We start from the raw sequence: 26,305 nt of genomic DNA on the forward strand, positions 1-26,305 counted from the left end.
CCATCGTGTTTGTAATTTAAATGAACATTAACTGTAGAATTATTCTTTTAGGCGTAATTAATGTAAATGAATAGTTAGAATAGCAATCACCTAATTTTTCTCAGAATATCTCACGTGTATAAATAAGAATAGACCGACCTCTTGTAGCAATTTATTTCGCACCATCATAATTTTCCGCCCGGTCTGAATGATTCCTACAATTATTTATACGTTAAAGTAAGAACGTTAATTATTCCATGTTATATTACTAGTCATATAAAACATTGATCGAAGAACACGTCGCGGCCGTACCTCGTTCAATGGCTTGTGTGGCTCGTCCCGCCTAGTAAATGAGCCAAGAAAATTGGGATATAATTTGAGTGCGTATTGGAAGAGCAAACACTTTGGCCGCACCTTGTGAGGGCTGAAGTCTATATCTGGACTATTGTAGACTGGTATGTGAGGACTGAAGTCTATATGGCTAGACTATTGAAGACTAGCATGTGAAGACTGAAGTCTATATGGCTGGACTATTGTAGACTAGCATGTGAGGGCTGAAGTCTATATGGCTGGACTATTGTAGACTAGCATGTGAGGACTGAAGTCTATATGGCTGGACTACTATAGACTAGCATGTGAGGACTGTAGTCTATATGGCTGGACTAATGTCACTAGTCTATATGGCTGGACTGCTATAGACTAGCATGTGACGACTGAAGTCTAAATGGCTAGAATATTGTAGACTGGTATGTGAGGACTGAAGTTTATATGGCTGGACTACAGTTGACTATCATCAACTGTAGTCCATCAACTGGCTACTAATGGGGAACAACTAACTAACGGCCTGCGGTGTGCATGGCAGCCGTGATGAGTGGAGTGTGTCGATATTACCATCTGCTGGTCACTACACTGCATTCGTTTGCAGGGAGCACCAGAAAATTAGGTGTATTGCTCAGAAGAGCTAGTACATGTAATTCTTTAAGTATTCTTTTGGGATGGACTCATTTGAAGGAGATTAGTAAATGAAATTAACCTGGCAATGAGCAGCTCCACAGGCAAACTGCTCCATTATCTCGTTATTCCTCCACTCAGGCTGCAGACAGATATTATACCTCGTCCAGTTCATTCCTTCATCCCTCCTTCCTTCCATCCTTGTTCGCTTCCTGGCACGGCGCTCCTCTTCAGCGCTCCACAAAAACCGCGTCGCTAAGTTTTCCCGCTGCCAGAAGCTGGGACCTCCGCTGCAGCTGATGGATCACCCCCACCTCCACAGACGCTGCTGGGTTTCGAGGCTGCTATACACTTGTGACGACCACAGATGAGGTACATGTATAAAGTATATCTTTACTTGCAGACAGCGTATCTAGGCATGAGCGGGACCGAGTATGGTGTGCAAGGTGTAGCTTTGTGTACAGACAGCGTATCTAAGCATGAACAAGACCGCAGATGGTGTACAAGGTATAGCTTTATGTACAGACAGCGTATCTAAGCATGAGCAGGACCGCAGATGGTGTACAATGTATAGCTTCTGTCTCTTATACACATCTAGATGTGTATAAGAGACAGAGCCAGTTGTCTGCCCGAGGCCAATTGCTCCCTCGCTGCTGTCGACACTAACGCAATTGTACAGTTTGCCTTCTCGCAAATATTGATTAGATGCGTCCGCTCGACCACAGTTTTTCCGCTCGTAGTAATACAAGACTTTCCTTTTTTCCCATCGATGACATAAACTGATAAAATATTCTTAACCATGTCCACAAAATCTCTCAGGCATAGAGCGCATTATGACTCAAACTAGAACGCTTCGTGCTAAAGCGGTAGTCACGTAGCGCAGAATTTAGGGAATTTGCAGCTGAATTAGTTTTTCTTTTTTTAAAATTTCATTTCGAAACAAAATGGGGTTTCAGTACAATGATTAAGGTGTTACAACGGGATCCAAAATTTCTTAGAAAATGATTTTTTAAGGCTTAAATTTAATTAAAATCCCCTTTTTGTTATAAAGTCTATTTGCATTAAGAAAAATTTATGGTGCGGCCATAATGCAATTGTTTGAAAAAAGTTCGGATACGTTTTCGATGCAGAATATTAGACTGAAAGCAGAAATGCTATTTTCAAAACTCAAAAAGCTTGTGAGACTAGCTGCATTGATTGGAACTAAAGAATTGGGCATCGAGTTGATGAATTTTTGGCATCAGGATTCTGGAGTCATACGCTGCGTATCATTCAAGTGTATGCGTATCATTCATACTCTACGTATCATTCAAGTGTATGCGTATCATTCATACTCTACGTATCATTCAAGTGTATGCGTATCATTCATACGCTGCGTATCATTCAAGTGTATGCGTATCATTCATACGCTGCGTATCATTCAAGTGTATGCGTATCATTCTTACACTGCGTATCATTCAAGTGTATGCGTATCATTCAAGTGTATGCGTATCATTCAAGTGTATGCGTATCATTCAAGTGTATGCGTATCATTCTTCCCCAAGACAATACCTGCAAGTATCCTCTAACCTAGTTCTCCCATCACCGAGTTTTTGTCGTGCTTTTGCAAAGCCATAAACGAGAATCTGCCAAATATTGTTTGATCAGCAATGATCATTTGTGGTAGAAAAATTGGTATTTTACTTCCATATTTCACAAGACTGAGTACAAAACCTTCACTGTCGCGATGCACATTTACGATATAACTCCGCAAATGGAACGTTTGGTCGTTGCTAGTCCGTGTCCGCTTGCGCCCTCAACTAAAGTTTAGCCATATTTGTAGCAGCTTGCGTTGAATGCCTCAACGATTCCATAAATAATTATACTTCTAATCTGCTCCGACACTTGGTTCAATATGGCTTGCCAATATGATCACATGGTACAGAAATGATTTTGAATTTTGAAATCGACAATCAGGGAGTGACAAAAGTACTTATTTTTCAATTAATTCTGGGATGATAAATCCATCGGGCAATTAGCCTGTGGTCGACATCAAATATCCGAAGACTTGAAATAATAAATGAACAGATCCTAGACTTGGTATACCTTGATATTTCCATTGTCTTGTTCATTCATTGTGAAAATAATTTGAATTGCTTTAATAAATGAAAACATTTAGTTCATTAGCTGAATTGTCATCGAGGAAGCAGTGCTGATACGGGATAACGCGTTACACATTTACCAACGCATAACGATATAATCTAATCAAACATCGATTCAATTCATCTAATAAAAAATTCAAGTTTTATAATCTTGACTATTGAATTCTAAGTTCTTGAAAGTACTTTTGTTGAATGGATCTTCCGTTTGGTGCGTGGGCGTCGTACGCAGCTTATAGTGATTTTAACCTACATTTATGATTTTAGTTTGATGCTGACTCTCCACTTACCTGGTTTGAAGGTAATACTTGGCACGTGTTAGAGTTCAGAGTCATCTCTGAATCATCTTCAGTATTTACACAGTCTTCGGTTAGTGGGGCTGGTGGCATCTCACAGGTTCGGTGAACAGCATACATTAACGGGCACATTGAAGCACATGATTGCACACACAAATCACATTACGAGTTATTCATTCATAGGAAACGTAACGCAGTTGCAGGTTATGGACATAATATCTGGCAACCAAAAAAAAAATTCCGTTATTGTGGCCACGTTTCACCGCACGATTGACGCAACTCTCAAGTCCACACGTTCGTAACTTCGTACTGCTCCTTCCGTATCTGTAACTGCAAACTCTAATCTCAAGTCCAACACTCTCCAAAACCATGGTTGAACTAGTATATATATAGTCCAACCATGCTCCAAAACATTCATATTCTTCTACTTTTAATTAATTCTACACAGATAAATTCACATAAATTTTCAAACAATAAAATAACGCTTTATTTGAAACCTCTACAAACTCGTTTTAAATTATTAGTGTATTAATGCTTGCTATAAAATGTNTGAAACCTCTACAAACTCGTTTTAAATTATTAGTGTATTAATGCTTGCTATAAAATGTTTCTATTAGCTTGTTAGCACCAGGTGCAATACTAATTAATAAACAATTATTTTTAACATTGCCTGTTTGTTAAAAAAAATTCCTAAGAAATTTCCAAAAAGTTGCGTATTTAAATCTTTTGAACCGAAAACAAGTCACTGTGACTAAAGGTCATTTCATAATTGGATCGAGTAATCATTTCAATCCATATGCCATTCAAAATTATTCAGTAAACACTGACTTTAAATGGCCCAGTTACTTTCATTGCCAAATTCTGTGACGCGCTTTAATTACTTTTATCACCAAAACAGTGCCAATCTCATTAAAGTTTATTCATGGTTCGCGGATCAAGTTCGGTGAGGAGGCAAATAGTTTCGTCAAAAGTTTAGGTTTTGGTTTCGTTCACTCGGCAAGCTTGCAGATCCCCTCCCACGTGAGTAGTTCTCCCCTCTCTGCCTCCTCAACTCCTCCCATGTAATTGTTACGGCCATTACCGTGCTTCCGGTCAGCCACGACACTTGACGGGCAGTTGCGTACGCGCAAATAAATCTTCAGGCACAAATGAGAAAACAGAAGCAAGTTCATCATATGAATACACAAGCAACAGAAGCAAAAGATTCCTATGTATAATATCTGTACCGCAGATAGCAAACCGCGTTTCTTGTTACATTTCATGTCACTTATGACTGCTGTTAACAAATTTTTTCTCAGAAATAACTTTGAACTGTCTATTTTTGAAACTTTATTTGATGAATTTCGATTTTGAAACGTGCAAATCCGTTTATTGAATACCTGTACTAATTTTCCTACAGCCTGAAAATTCTGTGCTCCTGTCCAGACAACTTTCAATAAATGCCTTGGATTTGTGGTGCTGTTCCTAACACTACAGATTCTCTGAATAGTGGGCGTTTTCTCACGCAGTTCTTGAACTCTCACTAAATTAAAATAATCGGGACACATCACATCGAATCATTTCATATCACAGTGATGTCGGAACTGAAGAATAGGCCTGATGGGGCCTATCGCCGATTCGTTTACTTTCACACCATCGATGGTACATAATTTAAATCAATTTATTATATCTCCACGTTATGTAGTTTGAATTATGAACGTGGAACACAAATCATTCGATCTTCACACCGCATTCAATCCTCGCAATGAAACTGTTTTGCGAGTCAACAGGACTTGTGTTCAGGCGGAGCGTGCCTGAATTTGGGCAAGAATTTATGATCGGCTAGTAATCAGTAATCACGAACGACATATCCAAGAAACTATTTTCAACAAGCGTCTATAAATGTAGCTTAATCGTTCAAGCGTCATTTTTTTACATAAATACAATATTTATTCTTTTGCCCACATTGATCTCATTTTAATCGCCGCATCGCCCTGACGGAATGAATATTCTATAGTATACCGTAAACAATTTTCTGCTAAAAGAAAGCTGAGGTGCTAACCTATGGGTAACTTCCTTAAAAAGTTCATCCACAATATAAATTAACTGAACAAATAAATTAATACCACTATTAGCAACATGTCCATGCATGTAAGAGTAATACGAGACTCAATATTTTATTTCTCAATCAACTATTATCTAATATTTTCTTTTTCAATTTCTTAAAATAATCTGGAAATGAGAATTGATGAAAGTCTCCATACAACGTTTCAAGAATCTTTGGAAGATTACGGTCGGGTGGGATATTTACAACATTACCTGAAAGTATCTTAAAAGATTCTTGCACAACAAAAAAGGAAAAAGTAAAGCCAAGTTTCTAAGGTAAAAAATGAAAGTATGACGATAGTTTGCTTGAACTGAAGTTGCAGCAATGACCGGAATACCAAATTCCAGGCTTGAAGGACAAGTCCTATGAAGAAAGATTAAATATTATGTAGCTCCCAAGCCTCAGTTATCGACGTCTGCGTGGGGACGTCATTGAAGTATACAATTATATTCATGGTTTATACAGGGTCCTAGAAGGATTACTAGAATTTGAAAGAAGAACCAACACCAGGGGTCACGGCTATAAACTAAAAAAACTTAAACTGAGTTGCAGCTTGTCCACGCGACAAAACTTCGTGCTTCGAGTCACCGACATGTTGAACAGCCTTCCTGATTACATCGTTGACGCTCCGAGTATGAACGCGTTTAAGAACAGATTAGATAAAGCTATGGAAAAATATATGTTCAGACTTGAAATGCCTAGCACCTTATCGAACCTGGTGGAAGTCCAGTAGTTATTTCAAACTATCGTCAGTTTTGAAAAGATCCGGTCAAATGACTTTGTTTTTTAGATCTAATATGGACATGCCACGAAAAGTACATGACTCGGCGACAGGCCACATCAGGCCTACTCTTCAGCGCCGACATCACCATGATATGAAATGATACATAAACTTAAAGCTATAGAGGGGCAGTAGAGCCGCCAGATATTGAGTTCCCATCGGCATCGCTATACCGCCAATGACATGTTTAGTTCATAAAACAACAATGTCTCGAGAATTACTAGATATCCTCTTGACATATCTTACCCTCAAGTTTCAACACACAAACCAATGTGCTGTATATCTAACCATCAACACACGAACCATTGTGCTGTATATCTAACCACCAACGCACCAACCATTGTGCTGTATATCTAACCACCAACACACGAACCATTGTGCTGTATATCTAACCACCAACGCACCAACCATTGTGCTGTATATCTACCCACCAACACACGAACCATTGCCGTAGCTCGTGAGAGCATTTCGACGCGCAGCCTCCTCACTAAAGCAAGAGTTGTTAAGGCTATAAATTAAGGCTTACTTATAATAAAATATTTTCACAATCGTTTTATTAGGTAACAAGGAGTATAAATCACAAGGAATATTCTTAAATATTCGCAAATATTACCAAACATCAATAAAAATTTATAAATAATGCTTAATGCTATTAGTGCAGTTAGGGCTGATGAAGAATTGAGGTGACACGTATGAGTTACGGATGTGTTCTTTGATCTCTAATATGAGGAAAGTGAGATCATCAAGTATGGATAACAACGGAATAATAGGAAACTTAATTCCATAATAAGTTAAGGATTAAGTTAACTAAATTTTCCTTGTTATTAATCAGCGTTAATTCAAAAATTGTTGATGAGGTTGTAACATAAAAATTACGTGAAAGCTACTAATGGATAGCAACTAATTGGGTAGGCGCAAGGTTTGGGCTTCTCAAGCGTAGAGAATGTGTAGCAAATTCAATTAATTTTTTAAAAATATAATGTAAATTTAAATTTAAATTGATTTTGAACATTTGAACGCCACATGTGAACATTGAATAATTGTGCTGGTTATAGCCCGATTAAAAAGAAAACCTCACAATATAGTAGAAAGTTCAAAATAAAGCAGGTGATCGCTGAATTGACTCGTTAAGACGGCAAAAACTGACATTTATACGCTTCTTTTGAATAAACAATTGCATGCTAGCTGGAGTAATGTCTTTATGAGTACAAATTAAAATATACGATTATCACACGATAAACACATTACACGATTATCACATGTTAGTCATATAATACGATTATCACATGTTAGTCACATTATACGATTATCACACGTTAGTCACACCATCATCAAATGACGGGTTAGAGCATAAGCACTGACCGCATGCTTCATCACAATTAAACCTAAACATCAAGTTGGCCAAACAGAATAAAATGAGATCAACATGTAACTAAATTACCACACATTCAACATTCACCAATGATACAATTTCTTAGAAACCGACCAATGCTTGATAAACAGAATTGAGTTCAAGAACATACATCTAAATCCTTCGACTATCCCGAACCAACTTCACATCACGAAAAAAAGCATAAATTCACGACACTACGGCAATGAATGGTTCCGTAACCGCGGTCTCTTCATGCGCCTTCTTTTCTTATCGTCAACTCTTGCATCCCCGGCATTGCCATCCACCAGCGATTCCGTCTTGCTATTCACCAGCGATTCTGTCTTGCTATCCACCAGCGATTCTGTCTCAATTTTCCGCCTCGCGGCCTCCCTACTTGTCATCTCCTCTACGTCCATGTATTCCTTGATCATCACGGCCACGTCTTCCCTGGCTTCCGTCAAGTCTTCAAGGCTCATGCCCTCGTCCAGGTACCAGAAGCAGAAAGCCTTCTTGCTGAACAGCTTATCGAAGTCGGCCGCAAGCTTCTCCCATTGGTGCCGCGCAGACGTCGTGTTCGACAACACGCATACCGACCGAGGCAGCCGAGGTAGCCCCAGCTCAGGCAGGGTTGTCACAGGCTGGTAGTTTACTCCAACCTGCGAGTTTGTTATTCAATTATTCATTATTCAATCATTATTAATTATATTTGCATGCATATTAATGAAGGTACAGATTCATGGCCACTCTAATATCTTGATGATAAATTCGATGTTGACTCGTATGTAACATCACGGTAGCATGTGGCACATACAAGTGACTTAGTCTGAGAAAATATTTTATGGCTAGAAATTTTTTTTCATTTCTGAAGTATGGGTCATCAGTACAAACACGCTAATATTTCATTCAAATATATTAAAACTTTTTAACTTTCATTTTAATGGGTAGGTTTTCTCGGCCCTATCATGAATAATTTTCAATTAACGTAATGCATTATATATTAACTTGTGAATTAAAATTTTGCCACGCCTTAGTTTTCTGAATTCAAACTACTTAAATATTTGTTGTAGTTCTGGAGTGTGAACTACATTCCCCTTCTTGCTCGGCAGCTGCTGCAGTGTATCATCACTTTGATTTTGGCGATTTAAAGGCACAAATAATACGATCTATTACAATTGAAAATTATAAAACTAATGCTACTTCTACAACTTACATCCTCTCATATATTACAGTTCCTAAGACTATACGATGTTGGAACGATAAATTATTTAAATACAAATAGCGCCCTACAAAATCTGCGCACCTTGAAGCCCGTGGGCGTCCATGATACGAAGTTTATTGCCCTCTTCTGAATAACTTTCTTGATGGCAGTTGTGACATCCGAGGGCTTGACCTGCCCTCTGTACATGAGACAGCACGCCATGTGTACACCTGGGCTGAGGGGACCGCTCCACATGGGGGAAGTGGATGAAGTGGAGGAAGAGGTGGAAGGCGCGCTAGATGGTGCCGAAAACGAGGAGCGACGGATGGGAGGCAATGGAGTGAAGAATGAAAGTTGGGTGGATGAAGGAGCAGAGAACGATGACATGGTCGAGGATGGAGTAACAGGAACGTCTTGCTGGAGAAGTTCCTCCTTGGGGTCGGCGCTCTGGAAGACTGAACGCGTGATGTCCATGGTTGTGAACTGGAAAGAGATATTAAGTGCAATCTGATAGAATGGACTTGTGCAAATGTGTTCTTTTTCAACCATAAACTGAAATAACCTTCGGCATAAAATTTCAGTTGGCATAGTCGAAGTATCAAACTTTAAAAGCATAGTCGTTATGTCAAAGTTTAAAATGGCAGGCGAGAAAGTCTAAAATCTGTAAATCCTAAACAGTGTAATGTTTCCTCCGCATGAGTTGCGTTCAAGATAATAATTATGATGCTAATATTAATTTTTTTTAAATTAATTAATGTTTCCCGTGATAACATTTTTAAGATTTGATCATTTCTGAAATATATATTAATATATTATAATTTATGATAAATCACACGCATTTGCTATTTCTCTTGCTACATAACCAAGAATAAATCATTCAAAACTTCAGTAATATATAACGTTTTCAGAAATAACCCCGGATGAAATGATACAATAACTGAATTCCCAACCCAAAGTAGACATGACACCCACGTACATGCCGCCAGCACCTGTTCTCGACGGGTGCTAAGCTACAGTAGCACCTGTTCTCGACGGGAGCTAAGCTACAATCGCACCTGTTCTCGACGAGTGCTAAGCTACAGTCGCACCTATACTATATCTATAACTCTTCTTATTTTTTATGTATTTTTATAGTGAACATGAAACTAAAATGTTATGCAAATTGATTATCTGATGTGAGCATGCTAGTAGAGGGAAATGTATTTAAAAGGACGCCAGATGATTCACAGAAACAATGAGACAAGTTTTCATCCAGTTAAATTGCGCAGAATCTCACGACGTAGTCCTATGCACACCAAAAGATATGCACACTATAGGCACCTCAGGGACCCGGTAACAGCGGAGATGGTTTGGCTGAAGATGGCGTTGATGTGACGGAAGGTGGGGCGGCGTATGGCGAGTCTGTGATACGCGAGGTCGTACATGAAGGAGTTGTCGGCGGCGAAGGAGGCGCTGCAGCGTTGCAGGGAGTTGTGGCAGCTGAGCACAGCGTTGTACGGATAATATATAACGTTTTCAGAAATAACCCCGGATGAAATGATACAATAACTGAATTCCCAACCCAAAGTAGACATGACACCCACGTACATGCCGCCTACGTATAAAACCCATAATACCGTGGTACTTATTTTATCAGTCTGCTTATATCACAAGTTCACAATTAATTTAAAAGCAAAGAAAACGCTAAGCAAATTTACCATATCGATGTCTAAAACGTCTCGGAGTACAGCTCCATCATCAGTTCGACAATCTAAAAATAATTTTCTTATTAAGAATTTTATGAAATTATTTCAAAATTCTTAGAATTTTGACTTATAAAATGATTTTAATCATTTTTAGATTGTCAAACTGATGATGGAGCTGGACTCCGAAAGGTTTTCAATATCGATATGGTGAATTTGCTTGGCGTTTTCTTTGCTTTTAAATTCCCATAATACCGTAAAATGCAATTTAAATTTATTCGGCGTCTTGAAGAAAACGAGATTTATTAAGGAAGCGTCTGGATTTATTATTAAGGAAGCGTCTGGATTTATTATTAAGGAAGCGTCTGGATTTATTATTAAGGAAGCGTCTGGATTTATTATTAAGAAAGCGTCTGGATTTATTATTAAGGAAGCGTGTGGATTTATTATTAAGGAAGCGTCTGAATTTATTATTAAGGAAGCGTCTTGATTTATTATTAAGGAAGCATCTGGATTTATTATTAGGGAAGCGTCTGGATTTATTATTAAGGAAGTGTCTGGATTTATTATTAAGGAAGCATCTGGATNATTTATTATTAAGGAAACGTCTATTGACTTTATTAAGGAAGCCACGAACCCTGTTAAAGGTAACGTGTTGGGGTGGTACGAGCGGCGCGTAGTTGGTCGAGATGAACTGCAGACGAGGGAAGGGCACGAGGTTGGTGCAGATCTCTGACAAACCCATGCTCAGCGCTCCATCGAACCTGCATATTCACGGATAAATTAAATATTATATTATATATTATCATTATATTAGAGCTTATAATAGTTCAATTAGGAAAATGATCGTCGTTGTTGAGTTAATCTACGTATACATGTTCTTATTTTTCATGTTTTTTATAGTGAACATGACACTAAAATATTATGCAAATCGATTCTCTGAAATGAGCATTCTAGTAGAGGGAAATGTATTGAAAAGACACATGATCATTCACGAAAACAATGGGTCAAGTTTTCATCCAGCTGAATTGCGCAGAATCTCACGACGTAGGTCTATGCACACCAAAAAATATGGGCCTATACTTTCAAAAAAAGTTAAGAGAACGTAAGTTCATCAGCCAATCATTGACGGCCTTCCAAGCCAAATCCACCAATCATAGAAAAGAAAATAGAGCGTAAGTACTTACGTTACCTTAGCGAGTTTTGAAAGTTTGACCCATGCACACTATAGGCACCTCAGGGACCCGGTAACAGCGGAGATGGTCTGGCTGAAGATAGCGTTGATGTGGCGGAAGGTGGGGCGGCGTATGGCGAGTCTGTGATACGCGAGGTCGTACATGAAGGAGTTGTCGGCGGCGAAGGAGGCGCTGCAGCGTTGCAGGGAGTTGTGGCAGCTGAGCACAGCGTTGTACGGCTCAACTACAGCGCTCAGCACCTGCGCAATGATAGGTAATCATCATCCATGTCAAGTTAATGTTTTCGTATCATTAGCTGTGTGCACTGGAAGACCATCTTTACTGTTACGCAATGATAGGTAATCATCATCCATGTCAAGGTATTGTGTTCGTATCATTAGCTGTGTGCACTGTGGAAGATCATCTTCAATGTGACGCAATGATTGGTAACCATCATCTATGTCAAGGTTATGTTTTCGTACCATTAGCTGTGTACACTGTGGAAGATTATTTCAACGTGAACCAATCTTAATTTAAAAGAGAGTAAAACAGCGTTGTCAATTCAAATTAATTAGTCATTCAAATCAACTTACGGGCACGTAATTCACTTGAGGCCCAAGTCTATTATTCGACAAAATTTAATTGCAACTAATAACAACACAATCTGCGAGGAAAAAATTTTTTCAGACGTCAGAGGCCTTCAACGGTTTCAAAGTTAATTTTTATTCGAAGTTTTTTAATTACGTTTTAAACTAAATAGCTAACAACTTTGTGTGGTTATTGATTATTGATTTCGCAAGCTGGAAATAGAATTTACTGTCGCCAACTGGATCCTTGTTCGAAAAAAACGCAAGACCTTTGAGCGTAAATGACATACATCGGGGAAATATCTTTCCGTAGAAAAGAATATAGATAAATTTCAGCGGACGTCTAAAATTTTCTATCCTAATCTTTTAAATAAAATACTTCTTGTTAAGGAAATTTATTCAATAGACATTCTAATTGCAAAATATGACATGAAAACATATAATTTATATTAACATTCACATGGTGGAGCAATTTTTTTAAGCTCGAGCTCGTTTCCTCTCCATATCCAAATTCCTAATAAATTCCATTTTATTAAGAAAATTTAGTGAATGTAATGATGAAATTTTGACTTAAATCACCGTTCTGGAGATTTTACCAAAAAATATTTTTTGGTACGCAAAGAAACATCCCGTCAAGCGAAGAACAAGGCAATATGACCGCTATAAAATTGAGATCTGGACCTCATTTGTCGCCTTTACAGAGTATTAGATCGTCACCATTAACTAAATTCATGCCTCGTATGTCAAGGGCCCCATTGTTATATTCTTATTCAGATGCTATTTATGTTATTCAGTGTTATATTCATACTCATATGCTACTCATCTTATTCATTGTACTATTCCTACTCGGATGCTACTAGTCTTATTCAGTCTTATATTCTTACTCAGATGCTACTCATCTTATTAATTTTTATATTCCTACTCAGATGCTACTTATCTTATTCATTGTCATATTCTCACTCAAACCTTTGTGGAAGGCATGACGGCAAATCTGACATCGATTTTCTTACAGCTCGCTTCATAAGTCAGCTCGCTTCATAAGACAGCTCGCTTTATAAGTCAGCTCGCTTCATTAGTCAGCTCTCTTCATAAGTCAGCTCGCTTCATAAGTCAGCTCTCTTCATAAGTCAGCTCCCTTTACCAGACAGCTCTCTTCATAAGTCCTTCAGACAGAACTTCATAAGTTCATAAGTCAGCTCCCTTTAACAGTCAGCTCGCTTTATAAGTCAGCTCTCTTCGTAAACAAAGATCAAGGCAATATGACAGCTATAAAATTGAGACTGGGCCTCATTTGTCGCCTTTGCAGAGTATTAGATAGTCACCATTCACTAAATTCAGTCCCCGTATATCAAGGGCCCCATTGTAATATTCTTATTCAGATGCTATTCATATTATTCAGTGTTATATTCATACCCAGATATGCTACTCATCTTATTCATTGTACTATTCCTACTCAGATGCTACTCATCTTATTCATTGTCATATTCCTACTCAGATGCTACTCATCTTATTCATTGCTATATTCTTACTCAAACCTTTGTGGAAGGCATGACGGCAAATCTGACATCGATTTTCTTAGGGTACTCGGTGGCGATGTGGTCGGCAAGACGCGCTGTGAGGCCGGAGCCTGTGCCACCCCCAGCAGCGTGGTGCAGCAGGAAGCCCTGAGAAGGCAACGCTTCGGCATCACGCGTTGGCATGTCGTGTACAATCTCACATGAATTTATTGTTTAGTTATATTTACAATTTATATCATCTAAATTTAGTATATAAGTATCGTTATTACAGAATATGCGAGTTAGGCGAATTCTGGTACATGGAACCTCTGCAGTCTTGGAAGTGAACTGTGAAGTGACCTTCATAAGTTAGCTCGCTTTATAACTCAGCTCTTTTCATAAGTTAGCCAGACTTATGAAGGCTATTACACGCTACGACCTCCACCAACCTGCAGATTGTCGCAAGCCTCAACCTGCAGCCTGATCTGCTGCAGTGCAGGCTGCAGCAGGCGGTGGCCTGCAGAGTTGTAGCCTCGAGCGAAGTTACTAGCAGCGTCCTCCCTGCCGTACAGCAGCTGTGCGCCGCTGTACAGGCGAGCGTACGGCGACGCCGACAGCTGTTCTGCGTACAGACGTATGCGTATTGCGTACAGAGGCTAGCCAAGAAACCTTATTCAATTGTTTTGCTCAATTTTATCGGTTTATTTTAATTTGTTCTTTTGACGAATTTCTTAATAGTTCAGGGATGTCTCAATTACTCTTTTTATTAAGTAGAAAAACCTTAATTTCATGCGACGAGTCTTCCATTGAAACTTCTAACCCAAATAGAGTAGATTCTAATCGTTCAACGCGGGATGTTAATATAGAAAGGAAATTTCCGTAGACTTTCGAAATGCCAGTATAATACATCGCTTAATGCACAGGGCCCATACTTTTAAAAAAAGTTAAGAGATCGTAAGTTCATCAGCCAATCATTGACGGCTTTTCAAGCACTATCCACCAATCATAGACAAGAAAATAGAGCGTAAGTACCTACATTCACGTAGCGAGCTTTGAAAGTATGGCCCCAGGTATGTGGGACTCATGACTTAATGCGCTATGCATCGTTTAATTCACAGTTATGGAATTAACGTATGGCTAGATAAGCTGTGCGTCGTCTTGAGGACAGTTATACAAGGCTTATGGCTCAATACTCCGTACAGTGTACATTTCTCTCGTACAGTTACAATTTTTATTTAGAATTCTAAAATGTTATGAGAAAATTTCCAAAGATCGCTTCTTGATGCAAATTTTCTTAAGTAATGATGTAATTATACTGCGAATACTAGAGATAAATTATTCTTAAATGCGTAATTTAATTATAACTATTCTGTTTTTAATTCTAAGTTCCGGCCTTAATTTTAAAAGGCAATTCTACAAATGTTTTCCTAAAAGTTAATAAAAGAATTACCCAGATACCCAATAGCTCTGGGCCTATACTTTCAAAAAAAGTTAAGAGATCGTAAGTTCATCAGCCAATCATTGACGGCCTTTCAAGCCAAATCCACCAATCATAGACAAGAAAATAGAGCGTAAGTACTTGCGTTCACTTAGCGAGTTTTTAAAGTATGGCCCCTGATTAGTAACGCATTATATCCGCGTAACCGGACTCACGGACAGCGGAGGGGTCAGTGTCGATGAAGACGGCGCGAGGGCGGTACCTGTTCGCGCTCGCCTCCTCGAAAAATGAAAGGAAACTCAAGTCGTCTTCGTCGTAGGTAAGAGGCGGAGGCTGCACGAAGAGGAAAGATCGCATGAATTAGGGTGCATTTTAAGCTTATAAATTGCATTAAATGCTTACTTGGCAGTTCCAGAAAAGCAGTAATTTTTTAGAGGTCATAATTCATTGCAAAAATTAAAAGTCGCTAATTTCTGAATGAATTGGAGAGTGTGAAAATTGAAGGATGTTCTTTAATTTTTCAAGCGGGGAAAAAGCTTTAAATTTTCATCGGCCTGTTCTTTTAACCCTTTGTTAGCTGTGCTTTCGCTCGATCTACAATTGCCAGCTGAGCCTTCGCGCTCTATCATAATGGAGTGCAGCTTGTGATCGTCCCTAAAGTTTAGAGAATAAACTAATTTTTCTCTGAGAGTTGAGTAATTCCTATCCAGTATTTCCTTTTACTTCTACTTAACTGAAAATATAATATTGAATTACATCAAAAATACTGCCATAATACACACATAAGCAAACAATTTTGGATTTATCTGTCATTAATTTCAGGTACAATGCATTAGCCGGTGAATTTATTACTGTTAAATGCACATGCAACATCGTACAGAATGTAGACCAAACAACTCCGTCACAACTCCCCGCCACACAATGACCGAACTTGCGCACATTGAACAAAGTTTGAACTTGCGTACATTGAAATAAACAAATGAACAGAGTTTTTCGTTAACATATCGAAACGTAAACTAAATTCGTAATATCATCCTAACTTTGTAAACTTCCTTGCATCTGATAGTGTAAGCTGTAAGGTTATAAGGTATTCAGAAAGAGGGTGAATTTGAAGGTCTTTTTTGGGGAGGGGGATCATTAAAGAATAAAATTTGATGTTTATAACTTTTAACTTAAATTTTATATTATAATCAATAAAATTCCAAAAGAAAAGAATAATGCTAAGTAAAATTAAGACGTGCGAACAGATGTTTTCTTGCATCAAAAACCTATATCATGCAATATAAAAATTCTATCCGAATACCTATCCATAAACGGTTAGGTTACAAAATTTTAATCCGCGGATTTCTCCCGAAGATTTCAGTATCATTAAATCTTTACTTCTCACATGTCAGTCAATTGCTGATATATTTAGAATGTTCTTGAACAATAACACAGAACTGCTTCGATGCAAAATTACAGTAAATTGCCTATCAGATTCCTAATTTATAAAAATGCAGTTAGTGCAGTCTACTTGTGTGGAAGACGGTGGTGGTTTAGCTTGTCTGAGCGTCTCACGGACTCGTGCCAAAATTATTTGAAGTTTGCAAAAAGAATGTCTCCCAAATAACAGCCTTTCTGATGCTCTTAGAATATACAAATTTATTCACAATTTCTAATAATTAATTTTTTTACAGGTACACGCGAAAGGTCTTTCACTGCAATTCATTCAAATTACTGAGACGTGGGAGCTAATGAGGGACATTGGAAATATTGTGATATATAATTTATATGGGACGCTTTGCGGGTTACCCACCACTAGTGAAACGACACTTTCTAATTACAAATACTTCTAAAACCTCTATGGTACTTATAGCATTACGGCCTGTGAGGAGGTGACACAATACCGTTTCTCAAAATTGATACGGTTGCACTTAGAATGATTAATAATTATTATTATTATCATTAGTAATAACTATTATTAATAATAATAATTAATAATTATTATTACTATTGTTAATTATTATTATAATAATTATAAAACAATTGCACTTGGCAGAATGTGACACCAATACATTTAAAAAAACATGTGACAACTTAAAGATTGCACGGAACACCTGAAGATGATCTCGCCTTGCCTTGGTGAGAATAATACATTTATAAAAATAATTTTTTTACAATTATAATTATAAAATATAATAATAGAAATAATACATGTATGAGATAGATACCATACCACTACGTACATGGGAGGGGGGCGCTCTCACCCCCGCGGGGCTGAGGTTGTGTTCGAGACAGAAGAGCTGCCAGCTCGCTGCCCCCAACTGCACCCCGGCTTGACCCACGTGTAGACTCACCACTTCGCGCTGCAGTGGGAAGGTGAGACTTACTTTATGCAAATGAGAATTGGTTGAATGTTGCTTGTCATATGACAAAAAAAAACATGAGGATATCGTTCGCCAGCAGGTTACACATCCTTGGGAGCTACAAGTTCATGATATTCATGCACCTGAAAATGTATGAACTAATTTTATATTTTCCGTGTGAAATTCCCCAAGAGCGAAATATATTGAATTATTTAATGGTGTGAAAAAAAACAAGAGGATATCGTTCACGTTCGCCATCCTTAGGAGGTACAAGTTCATGATATTCATGCACCTGAAAATGTATGAACTAATTTTATATTTTCCATATGAAATATAGCGAAACGTATTGAATTGTTTAATGGTGTTATAATGGGGTCTTGATTTGCCGAAATAGATCACATGCACAGAAACAGAGAGAAGAGTCCCATATCAAATCTGCATTCTTAGTGACGAAAGGAGCTAGATAAAATCTTCTCTATTGTTAAAGGAAAATCTAAATTCGTAATCTTTACATTAGGTGCAACGACAGCACACAGCTCTTCAAATGGGCAAGGCGTTGGCATAAATGAACACTTTTTCCCTTAAAGTATCTCATCAAAGATAATTCGGAGTATTCTAGTTAAAACTTAATACATTGAACTTGATTTTAGCTAAATTTCATAGACGTTTCAAATTCAAAAGTACCAAAGTCCTGCGCCTGTCACCCGTCATTTGTTCAAACTTGAAAATCAAACGCTAACAGATGTTGACAAGCTAGAAATTTATAACCCTTTGACAAGCATCTTATGATTGACAATATTACATGCAATTGTTGTCTGGCCGCTCACATATGTCATCGAATTCATTGCAGGAGGCAATTATGTTTGGATCATTCGAGATAATGGCTACTAAGCATCAGAAGCAATCAGTGGAGGCATCGGGATCAATAAACTCTAGTTGCACTCTGAGTGTATACAAGTACTGGGAGAGCACAATTGCTTGTACCTCGCCCCGACTTTCTGGGTCCTTGACTAGTAATGACTATGCTAGTGATGGACTGCGGCGACAGCGTCAACAGCGGTTGGTTTTGACGAAGAGGTGAGTGAAAGATGGATGACAAGGCAAATATTTTAATTCTCAAGAGGCGATGAAAGTGTTCTCACTATCCTGAAACCAAATTGCAATCCCCCTTTTAGATAGAACTACAGTAACACAATTAGTTTCTAAATTTGGAACTGTAATGAAATACGCACAAATCATCGTATTCAAGATTTAATTTGATTTTCCCGAGATGATAAACCAAATTGAAAACTACTGAGCACCATTGCACACTACAGAACACTTCCGTAAGATATCGAGCAATAAAGAATATGTTACGCGTGATAAACTAGCATAATATTTTGGAGAATTGTAAGCGACAATGGGGATCATGTCTTGAATATATAGCCTCTGCAGCCAGACATCGCCCTACCGCGACACAGAATTCGCCACCGTGGATGCCGAGTGAGAATTAGCGGGATCAAACAATCCCTATTGACCAATATGACGGAATCTCAAGTGATCAGAATTTTATAAAATGGAAATTAATTTATCAGCGAACAATTCATCTGAACCCCGAGTGATCAATCCTGAGACAACTTCATACCAAGATAAGGCCAGGCTTAATCTCCTGAGATTTTACCGAAAAATCTGCGAGGTGTTGTCAACACACACAAAAACAAATTAATTGAATTGACGATACTTCATGCATTGCGACATACTAAAGACACAAGAGAAGGGAGGAAATGAAAGGAGACAAATGTGACTGCATTATCAGCTCAGTATTTCCACAGGAGTGAGAAATTTAGTCTTACTAATGCACGAGACTCGCAATACGGTCACTGTAAAACTATATATAATGAATAACTCTAGTCAAGATAAGTTTTAGCTCAACCGACGTCCACACTTATCGACGTGGCTTTATGTCGTGACTCACCCGTGCTTCACAATGCCTACCTAATAATTAATTTGCCCATAAAAAAACTTCGAGAATTACATTCTGAAACTTCACTGTACCTCACCCTTTGGTAGCTAGCCTGATGATACAACGCTTAACAATTTATTTTTCATTCATTTGTGTATGAGTTTTTGTATGAAAGCATACTCGTCCAAATTCCTTTATAATAATGTGGATTATTGTCAAAAACAAATGAATGCGTGCCAGAAGCATATTAATACCGCACGAAATAACTCGAAATCAATAAATTGCAGAAGTGACTAGAACGGTATCATGTAATTGAAAGTTTGTTCAATTTTAAATTTACTTTTAATTTGAGTTCTATTTATATTCAGTTGAATTCTATTATATTACTTATTCTAAGAAGCAATTATCGTAGAATATGGTTCAAACGAACTTCGGGTGCACGTTACACATACGTTTAATGTCAAGGGAAAAATAAAAAAGATACCAGAAAGGATGGGAACAGATTACCTATTGCCTACATTACATTTATTACCTAAATTACCTACACATTTCAACAGCTTCGCCAGTGAGCTGCTGTCGATGATTTAATAGCCAGAGAAACCCTGCCAGCCTTCAAGCCAATATGATTCATGATGAATTTTTCATGAGTGCCAAGAGCTGCAGCAACTCATTCAATCCAATAAATGAGGTGCGGCTACAGACTGTATTAATTGCTCATAATTACGGGGAAGTTTTTCCCGTTTACTGCACGTATGGAAATACAGGAACTAAAATGCTGCGTTAAGACGAGCGCTATTCAAATAGGCGATACCCACAATTTTCGAAAATTTGTTTTGCCGCAGTGAAATCAATAGCAAGAACAATTTTATTTTACTTTTCTATTTCAAACTTTGCTGGCTGCGGTTCATTCGCTTCTTCATAGTATTAACTCTGCCACGGATACGAGAGTTGGCGGTTGATACGGTGATACTATACGGTTGAGTCAGGCCGGTGCAGCAAGTCATTCAAGTGCCGCATGACAGCCATCCAACGATCAATCGATAACCCAGTATTTACAGCCGCACTAGCTCCAAATTGAAGGCTTATTATTTATCTAAAGTGACTGATTGAGCGTTTCTGATTGGTTCTCCAATTATGATGGGATTGATTGCTACTTTGAACTACACCAGGGTCTGGTGGAACAAACTTGACAAATACTAGTAAGGGATTAAACTTTGGGCAAGGATGAACATTCGTGACGAGTTCAATCCTTTATTAATCAAATATCATGCAAGCAAAAACATTTCACTGTCAATTTTTTTATGCAAAATACACAGCCAAATTAAAGAAATTTCGAATTCGGCATCGATTCCAAAGACGTATTTTTTCAGGCATCCGTTGATGCAAGTTCCGTGATAACAAAGAATTAATTCTCCACCGAGAGGAGCGAGAGTACTTATTCAGCTATTGCATGGGCTTCTTCATGCATGATACCGCAACAATAGATGTAATCCAGTACCAGAGAATTGTGACATGGTGAAAAGCAACTGGGAAGGCAAAAAGTTAATTTAGAGTGACTAAGTAAAATACACGGAATCTTATGGTATTTACCGTACATTTAAAATAGTCAACTTTGGGTCCCGTGCAGAAAAAGGCTCCCCAGTCCATGTTTGTCCAATCACCCGATGACCCAAAAATCTAGCATGAATTATTAGTGGACTGCATGAACTTTCGTGCTCATGGCAACGGAACGCACGCTATACAATATAAGCAGTATAAGCACATGGTCCATGTTGGAAACAAACCCACTCATTTCAGCAGCTCCGTATACAATTTGTACTGGGTCAGCAAGTTATTAATGTTTGTGACAAAACAAATCATGAGATTGCTAAGAATTATTTTCGCCTTTCGGAGATAATTATATTTAGCGTGCTATAGCGAAACAAACGACGAGGTTCCAGCAAAAAAGAGGGAGGTTAAAATTAGGGATCTTTTAAAAATTGGAGAACAGTTCAGAAAGAATTTCATTTTTTTTTTTTTTTCGAGGTTATCTGGCAAGCGCAGCGACCAGCGAAGCCAATTGTCCGGCCGCTCAGCCAACTCCCAGCGAGCGACTTCCGCGAACCTGTGACGCGTTCCTTCCGCGAGTTGCAGCCTACCTACCAGATTCTACTGATACAGATTCTCAAACATTTGTATAATGTAATAGTTCAGATGGTATTAATTTAATTGCAAACATTAAAAAAAGATAAGCTATACTATAAGGATATGCACCAACATTTCTCAACATTTTGTGTGTGTGTGTTTTTTTTTTTGTGGCTGAGCGAAGTGAGTCTCACCATCAGGAGACGCGAATATCACATCAAAGGTGCCATCACTTAATGCATTGTGACTACATTGCACTTTTGTAATCAGTCAATCAATACATTTTATGTATATACATGTATATATGAAATTTATACTACTTGAAATATAGTATAAACATTGTTCGCGAGGATTAAAATAGGAGGATTAAACCGGATTTACATGAAACTGTTCAACCTAATTGAGTACCGCTACTTCCTGTTGAAATGAGTCTGTATCTTTCCTATTTTCCATTTAAATTTGCTCAGCAATCTTTTCGGGTACTAGGAGAAAATTAATCAAGAGTCATGTGTGAAACTAATTTTCGCTAGAACTTTGCGCGACGGATCTCAAGAACCAACTTGAAATAAGAGTATTTCGAATAAATCAAGTGTACAAGGAAAATTCGGCATGAAGAAGGTATAAAATCTCTTATTTACATTGTATTTAATCATACATGATGATTAAACGGATTTCTTTTCTGCTTTCTACAACTATTTTGTGAATCAAATCAACTCGCGCCCTTCATTCCAGATTGATGGCATCAACTTGTTATAAGTGCAATTGCGAAAACAGTAAAACAGGAGGAAATTGCGAAGTTACAGGAAAGGGTCAATAACCTTTAAATTTAAGACCTTACATATAACACACAAAATAATAAAAACATACTTCGCATAAACAAAATTCGCTGGTACTGGCTGCTTTGTAGTATCTAATATTTGTTAATTATATGTATATATTGATCACCTGGTGAGAGGCCGTTGATGGGCGTTCTTCAGAATCCATGATGGATGACGTTGTTCACTTGTAAGAATTTAAGAATTTCTTCTCATGTGCAATTTCTTCATCTATTCTGTTTCAAAAGTATCTAATCGCTCAACAAACGCGCACGAATTGACTAGGTTGTATTTTCAAAGCATATTTGAAGCGCCAAGTTAAAAAATATTCCTATCCCAAAATCGGGATTCTTTTCTTCGTCCTCGTCTTGTTCCATATTGCATGCCACCGTTTGAAAGCGAACAAAAAATAATTTTCAAATGAATTGCAAATTTAGGTAATTTAGAAAATTTAACTGTTTCAGAAATCGATTTAGCCTTACGTCAAAAACGAGAAAAACTTCCTAACAACTAAATGCCGCTGCAAAAGTATAATATGCAGGAAAGCGTTCAGGTTAATGTTTTCTAGATATTACTATAATTAACACAATCTTAAACTGAAAACATTACCTACAGAAAAACACAGGTCGTTTTCCAATTTTCACAGATAATATTGCATGAATTATCCTTAATTAGCATTAATTACTATCTCAAATGATAACTGAAGTTCAAATTCACATCAAAATTCTTTATCTCGATTGATGTGTTAGCATCACATTGAGATTTTTAGCGCATTTTCTTATTTATGGAAAAAAGGCGCTATTGTGCTCGTTATGTCCATCCGTCTATCTGTCCGTGACCACGTTTTCGTCGACGAAAAAATACGCTCTCCGTCACTCACTGCCGTGAGTACTGAGTTATATTTTTTTAAATGCTTTCTGCGGTATACCCATTGAAATTTTAAATATCTAAAACTGAACTTAGCAGCCAATAATTTCGATTGTCTTCTGCTGGTCCATTAATGGGTAAGCGAAGGGAACCGACAGCCATGACGCTGAATCAGATCTCCAGCAAAGACATCCCGCTGGCCTCTGATCGATGAAACTCAGCACACATTTTTCTTTCTTTTATTATGATTGACATTTCCACATTTTTATTAATGTTACGAATGACATTCGTGAGAATGAATGTAACAACCGTGCCGGAAATTTCAACTTTGTGGCACGAAAGTTTGCCCGATCAATGCACGGACTTCGACCACATGGAGAGAAGCTATACAAATATAGAGTGCTGCATTCCATCCATGCAATGACTACTGGTTCTAGTCCAAAAGTTCTAATCAAATATTATTCAGATATTAAATGCAAAAACATAATGCATCAAGACCGCATAAATACTACAACTTTAATATAACGAAGAAAAATTAACATGTCAGATTGTTACTGATACATTAGTCTTTACGAAAATTCTAATCAAAAATTATTCAGATATTAAATGCCAAAACATAATGCATCAAGACCGCATAAATATTACAATTTTAATAACGGAAAAATAACATGTTTGATTGTTACTGAAACATTAGTCTTTACTAACACATTACTTTTTACGGACACAGTTTAACTTCACAAACAATTAGGAAGGGCGCTCCTTCCAAATGTAATTTTTACCAATCTCAAATCATTCGTGATCTCTGCCGAAATTTGTTCAAGAGCGATCTGTAGCTTTTGAAGCAAGCGTGAAGAATTATCGAAATTCATGAACGAAACTAATTGGGATCAATAAATGAATTAGTTTCGAACAATTTAATTTAGAATTCTTAATGTTAATATCAAATGAATTTTTTATGGAGGCTATTAAGTCAACTTGCTGTATTCAGAAATTCATATGAGAAACTCAAATTTTTAACAATTTTATTATATTAATTCTATTAATCAATGAATTCGTACAACTAAAACGAGTTTAAAGGAAACTTATTGGGTCAATGGAACTACTAACGAAAATAAACCTTCTGAGGAAAGTTAATAATGGAACTTATTACTTATTAGTGGGAAGTAATTTGATTAAAATTACATTTTAAAAAATTAAATTATACAAATATATATGAATATTTCAAAATACTATTGTACATGAAACAAAAATAATGCTTTTTATTGCATTATTAATGCTAAAAAATAATGCATGAAATAAAAATGCTATTTTATTTTTGCATTTTCGTCACTCATAATGCAACTGATTTAAACATTTTAGTTCAAAGTGAGCGCTACACGCGATGAGGTCTACACGCACGGCACATACAACGAGGTTGTGGACGCTACTTCATAAGGTAGCGGCGTTCATTGTACGTTAAACTTTAATTAAAGGCAGCCGATCAAAAAACTTTACATAGTTCTCATATTCACCGAAACCAATTCATCTGTATGAATATTTAAGCACATGAATGTCGGATAAGCGAGCTGTGTCATGTGATGCCATTCGCTGGTCTGTGATACCAAGCGATGTTTTGCTATGTCATGTGATACAATATGCAACGCTTTGCTATGTCATGAAATTCCATTCATGTTCATGTGATGCCACGTGATGTCGTGCGATGCTATATATGCAATCTTATACGGCATCATGCAATGCACTTAGATGCCGTGGAATGCCATAGGATGCCACGCCATGCGATGCAAAGCAACATCATGTGATGCCTTTGACTTCCAAGCTAGTGATGCTATGAAATATTATGCGTAGCCGTAATATTTCATCCGATGTCTTGCGTTGATGTATTTGATGTTATGCGACATCAAGCGACGATGTGCGATGCCATGAGTTCAGTACCTATTCACGTTACTTACAGCTACACGTTAATTAATAATGAATATTGATGTACTTATTTAACCAGCACACGGTAGTTTCCTGACCTGTAAATATATTCCCTCCAAGTTTCGTTAATCTATTGTTGCATATTGTGAATTTGTTCAATATATATAGTTTAGAGTCTTATTAAGCGACAAGCAATTAACGAAAATCATGCAAACTATTTAGTGTTATTTACTAGAAGCAATTCATAGTTGCTTATAAAGAAGGGAGGAATGAAGTGATGACTACATTGATGAATTGATAGTAGCGCCGTCTCCTTGGTAATTATTTTGACAAACAGGAATGACACGAAGTAGCTACTAAACACGGCACGAAACTAGCCAGATCACTCGACACAATCCATTCATGAGCCATATTAAATTTGGCTAGAGGTACCTCCCTATAATTTCTTAAGCACTGCGTAGCCAGCATTTCTTGAGAGCCTGAGAAATAAATGAATTACAGTAACCGCCAGAAGCAACATCAGCTGCTCATTGGGAAGTCTGGAGCAACAGCAGCTGCTCAATGGGAAGTCTGGAGCAACAGCAGCTGCTCAATGGGAAGTCTGGAGCAACAGCAAGCAACAGCAGCTGCTCAGTGGGAAGTATGGAGCAACAGCAGCTGCTCAGTGGGAAGTCTGGGGCAACAGCAGCTGCTCAGTGGGAAGTCTGGGGCATCAGCAGCTGCTCAGTGGGAAGTCTGGAGCAACAGCAGCTGCTCAGTGTGAAGTCTGGAGCAACAACAGCTGCTCAGTGGGAAGTCTGGAGCAACAGCAGCTGCTCAGTGAGAAGTCTGGAGCAACAGCAGCTGCTCAGTGGGAAGTCTGGAGCAACAGCAGCTGCTCAGTGGGAAGTCTGGGGCAACAGCAGCTGCTCAGTGGGGAGCATGGAGCAACAGCAGCTGCTAAGTGGGAAGTCTGGGGCAACAACAGCTGCTCAGTGGGAAGTCTGGAGCAACATCAACGCCTAGTTTGACAGCGTAATTGCAACACAGACGTACGAGGGCCAATCAATGAGTGATTGGAGTGAGTGCGAGATCATGAGATCGACGCGGGTTATACAGTAGTGTAGCTTCAAATCC

The 26,305-nt window shown here is 38.0% G+C and overlaps 2 protein-coding genes across 2 annotated transcripts; both read right to left on the minus strand.

The window, feature by feature from the left end:
• Positions 1-6,885: 6,885 nt before the first annotated feature.
• Positions 6,886-13,242, minus strand: LOC108681537 (tubulin alpha chain-like). Its single transcript, XM_018170581.2, has 5 exons — positions 13,212-13,242; positions 11,719-11,918; positions 11,121-11,247; positions 8,904-9,284; positions 6,886-8,259 (listed from the first exon to the last, which is right to left on the minus strand). Exons 1-5 carry the CDS (start codon positions 13,224-13,226, stop codon positions 7,819-7,821), a joined length of 1,164 nt encoding a protein of 387 aa, XP_018026070.1. The 5' UTR covers positions 13,227-13,242; the 3' UTR covers positions 6,886-7,818.
• A 532-nt stretch (positions 13,243-13,774) lies between these two features.
• On the minus strand, positions 13,775-22,587 carry LOC108681536 (tubulin alpha chain-like). The gene is made up of 5 exons (XM_018170580.2): positions 22,536-22,587; positions 17,405-17,524; positions 15,395-15,512; positions 14,191-14,363; positions 13,775-13,957 (listed from the first exon to the last, which is right to left on the minus strand). Exons 1-5 carry the CDS (start codon positions 22,572-22,574, stop codon positions 13,775-13,777), a joined length of 633 nt encoding a protein of 210 aa, XP_018026069.2. The 5' UTR covers positions 22,575-22,587.
• Between the last annotated feature and the right edge of the window lie 3,718 nt (positions 22,588-26,305).

This window comes from Hyalella azteca, unplaced genomic scaffold (genome assembly GCF_000764305.2).
Source record: "Hyalella azteca isolate HAZT.00-mixed unplaced genomic scaffold, Hazt_2.0.2 contig4677, whole genome shotgun sequence".
NCBI classification, from domain to species: Eukaryota; Metazoa; Arthropoda; class Malacostraca; order Amphipoda; family Hyalellidae; genus Hyalella; species Hyalella azteca.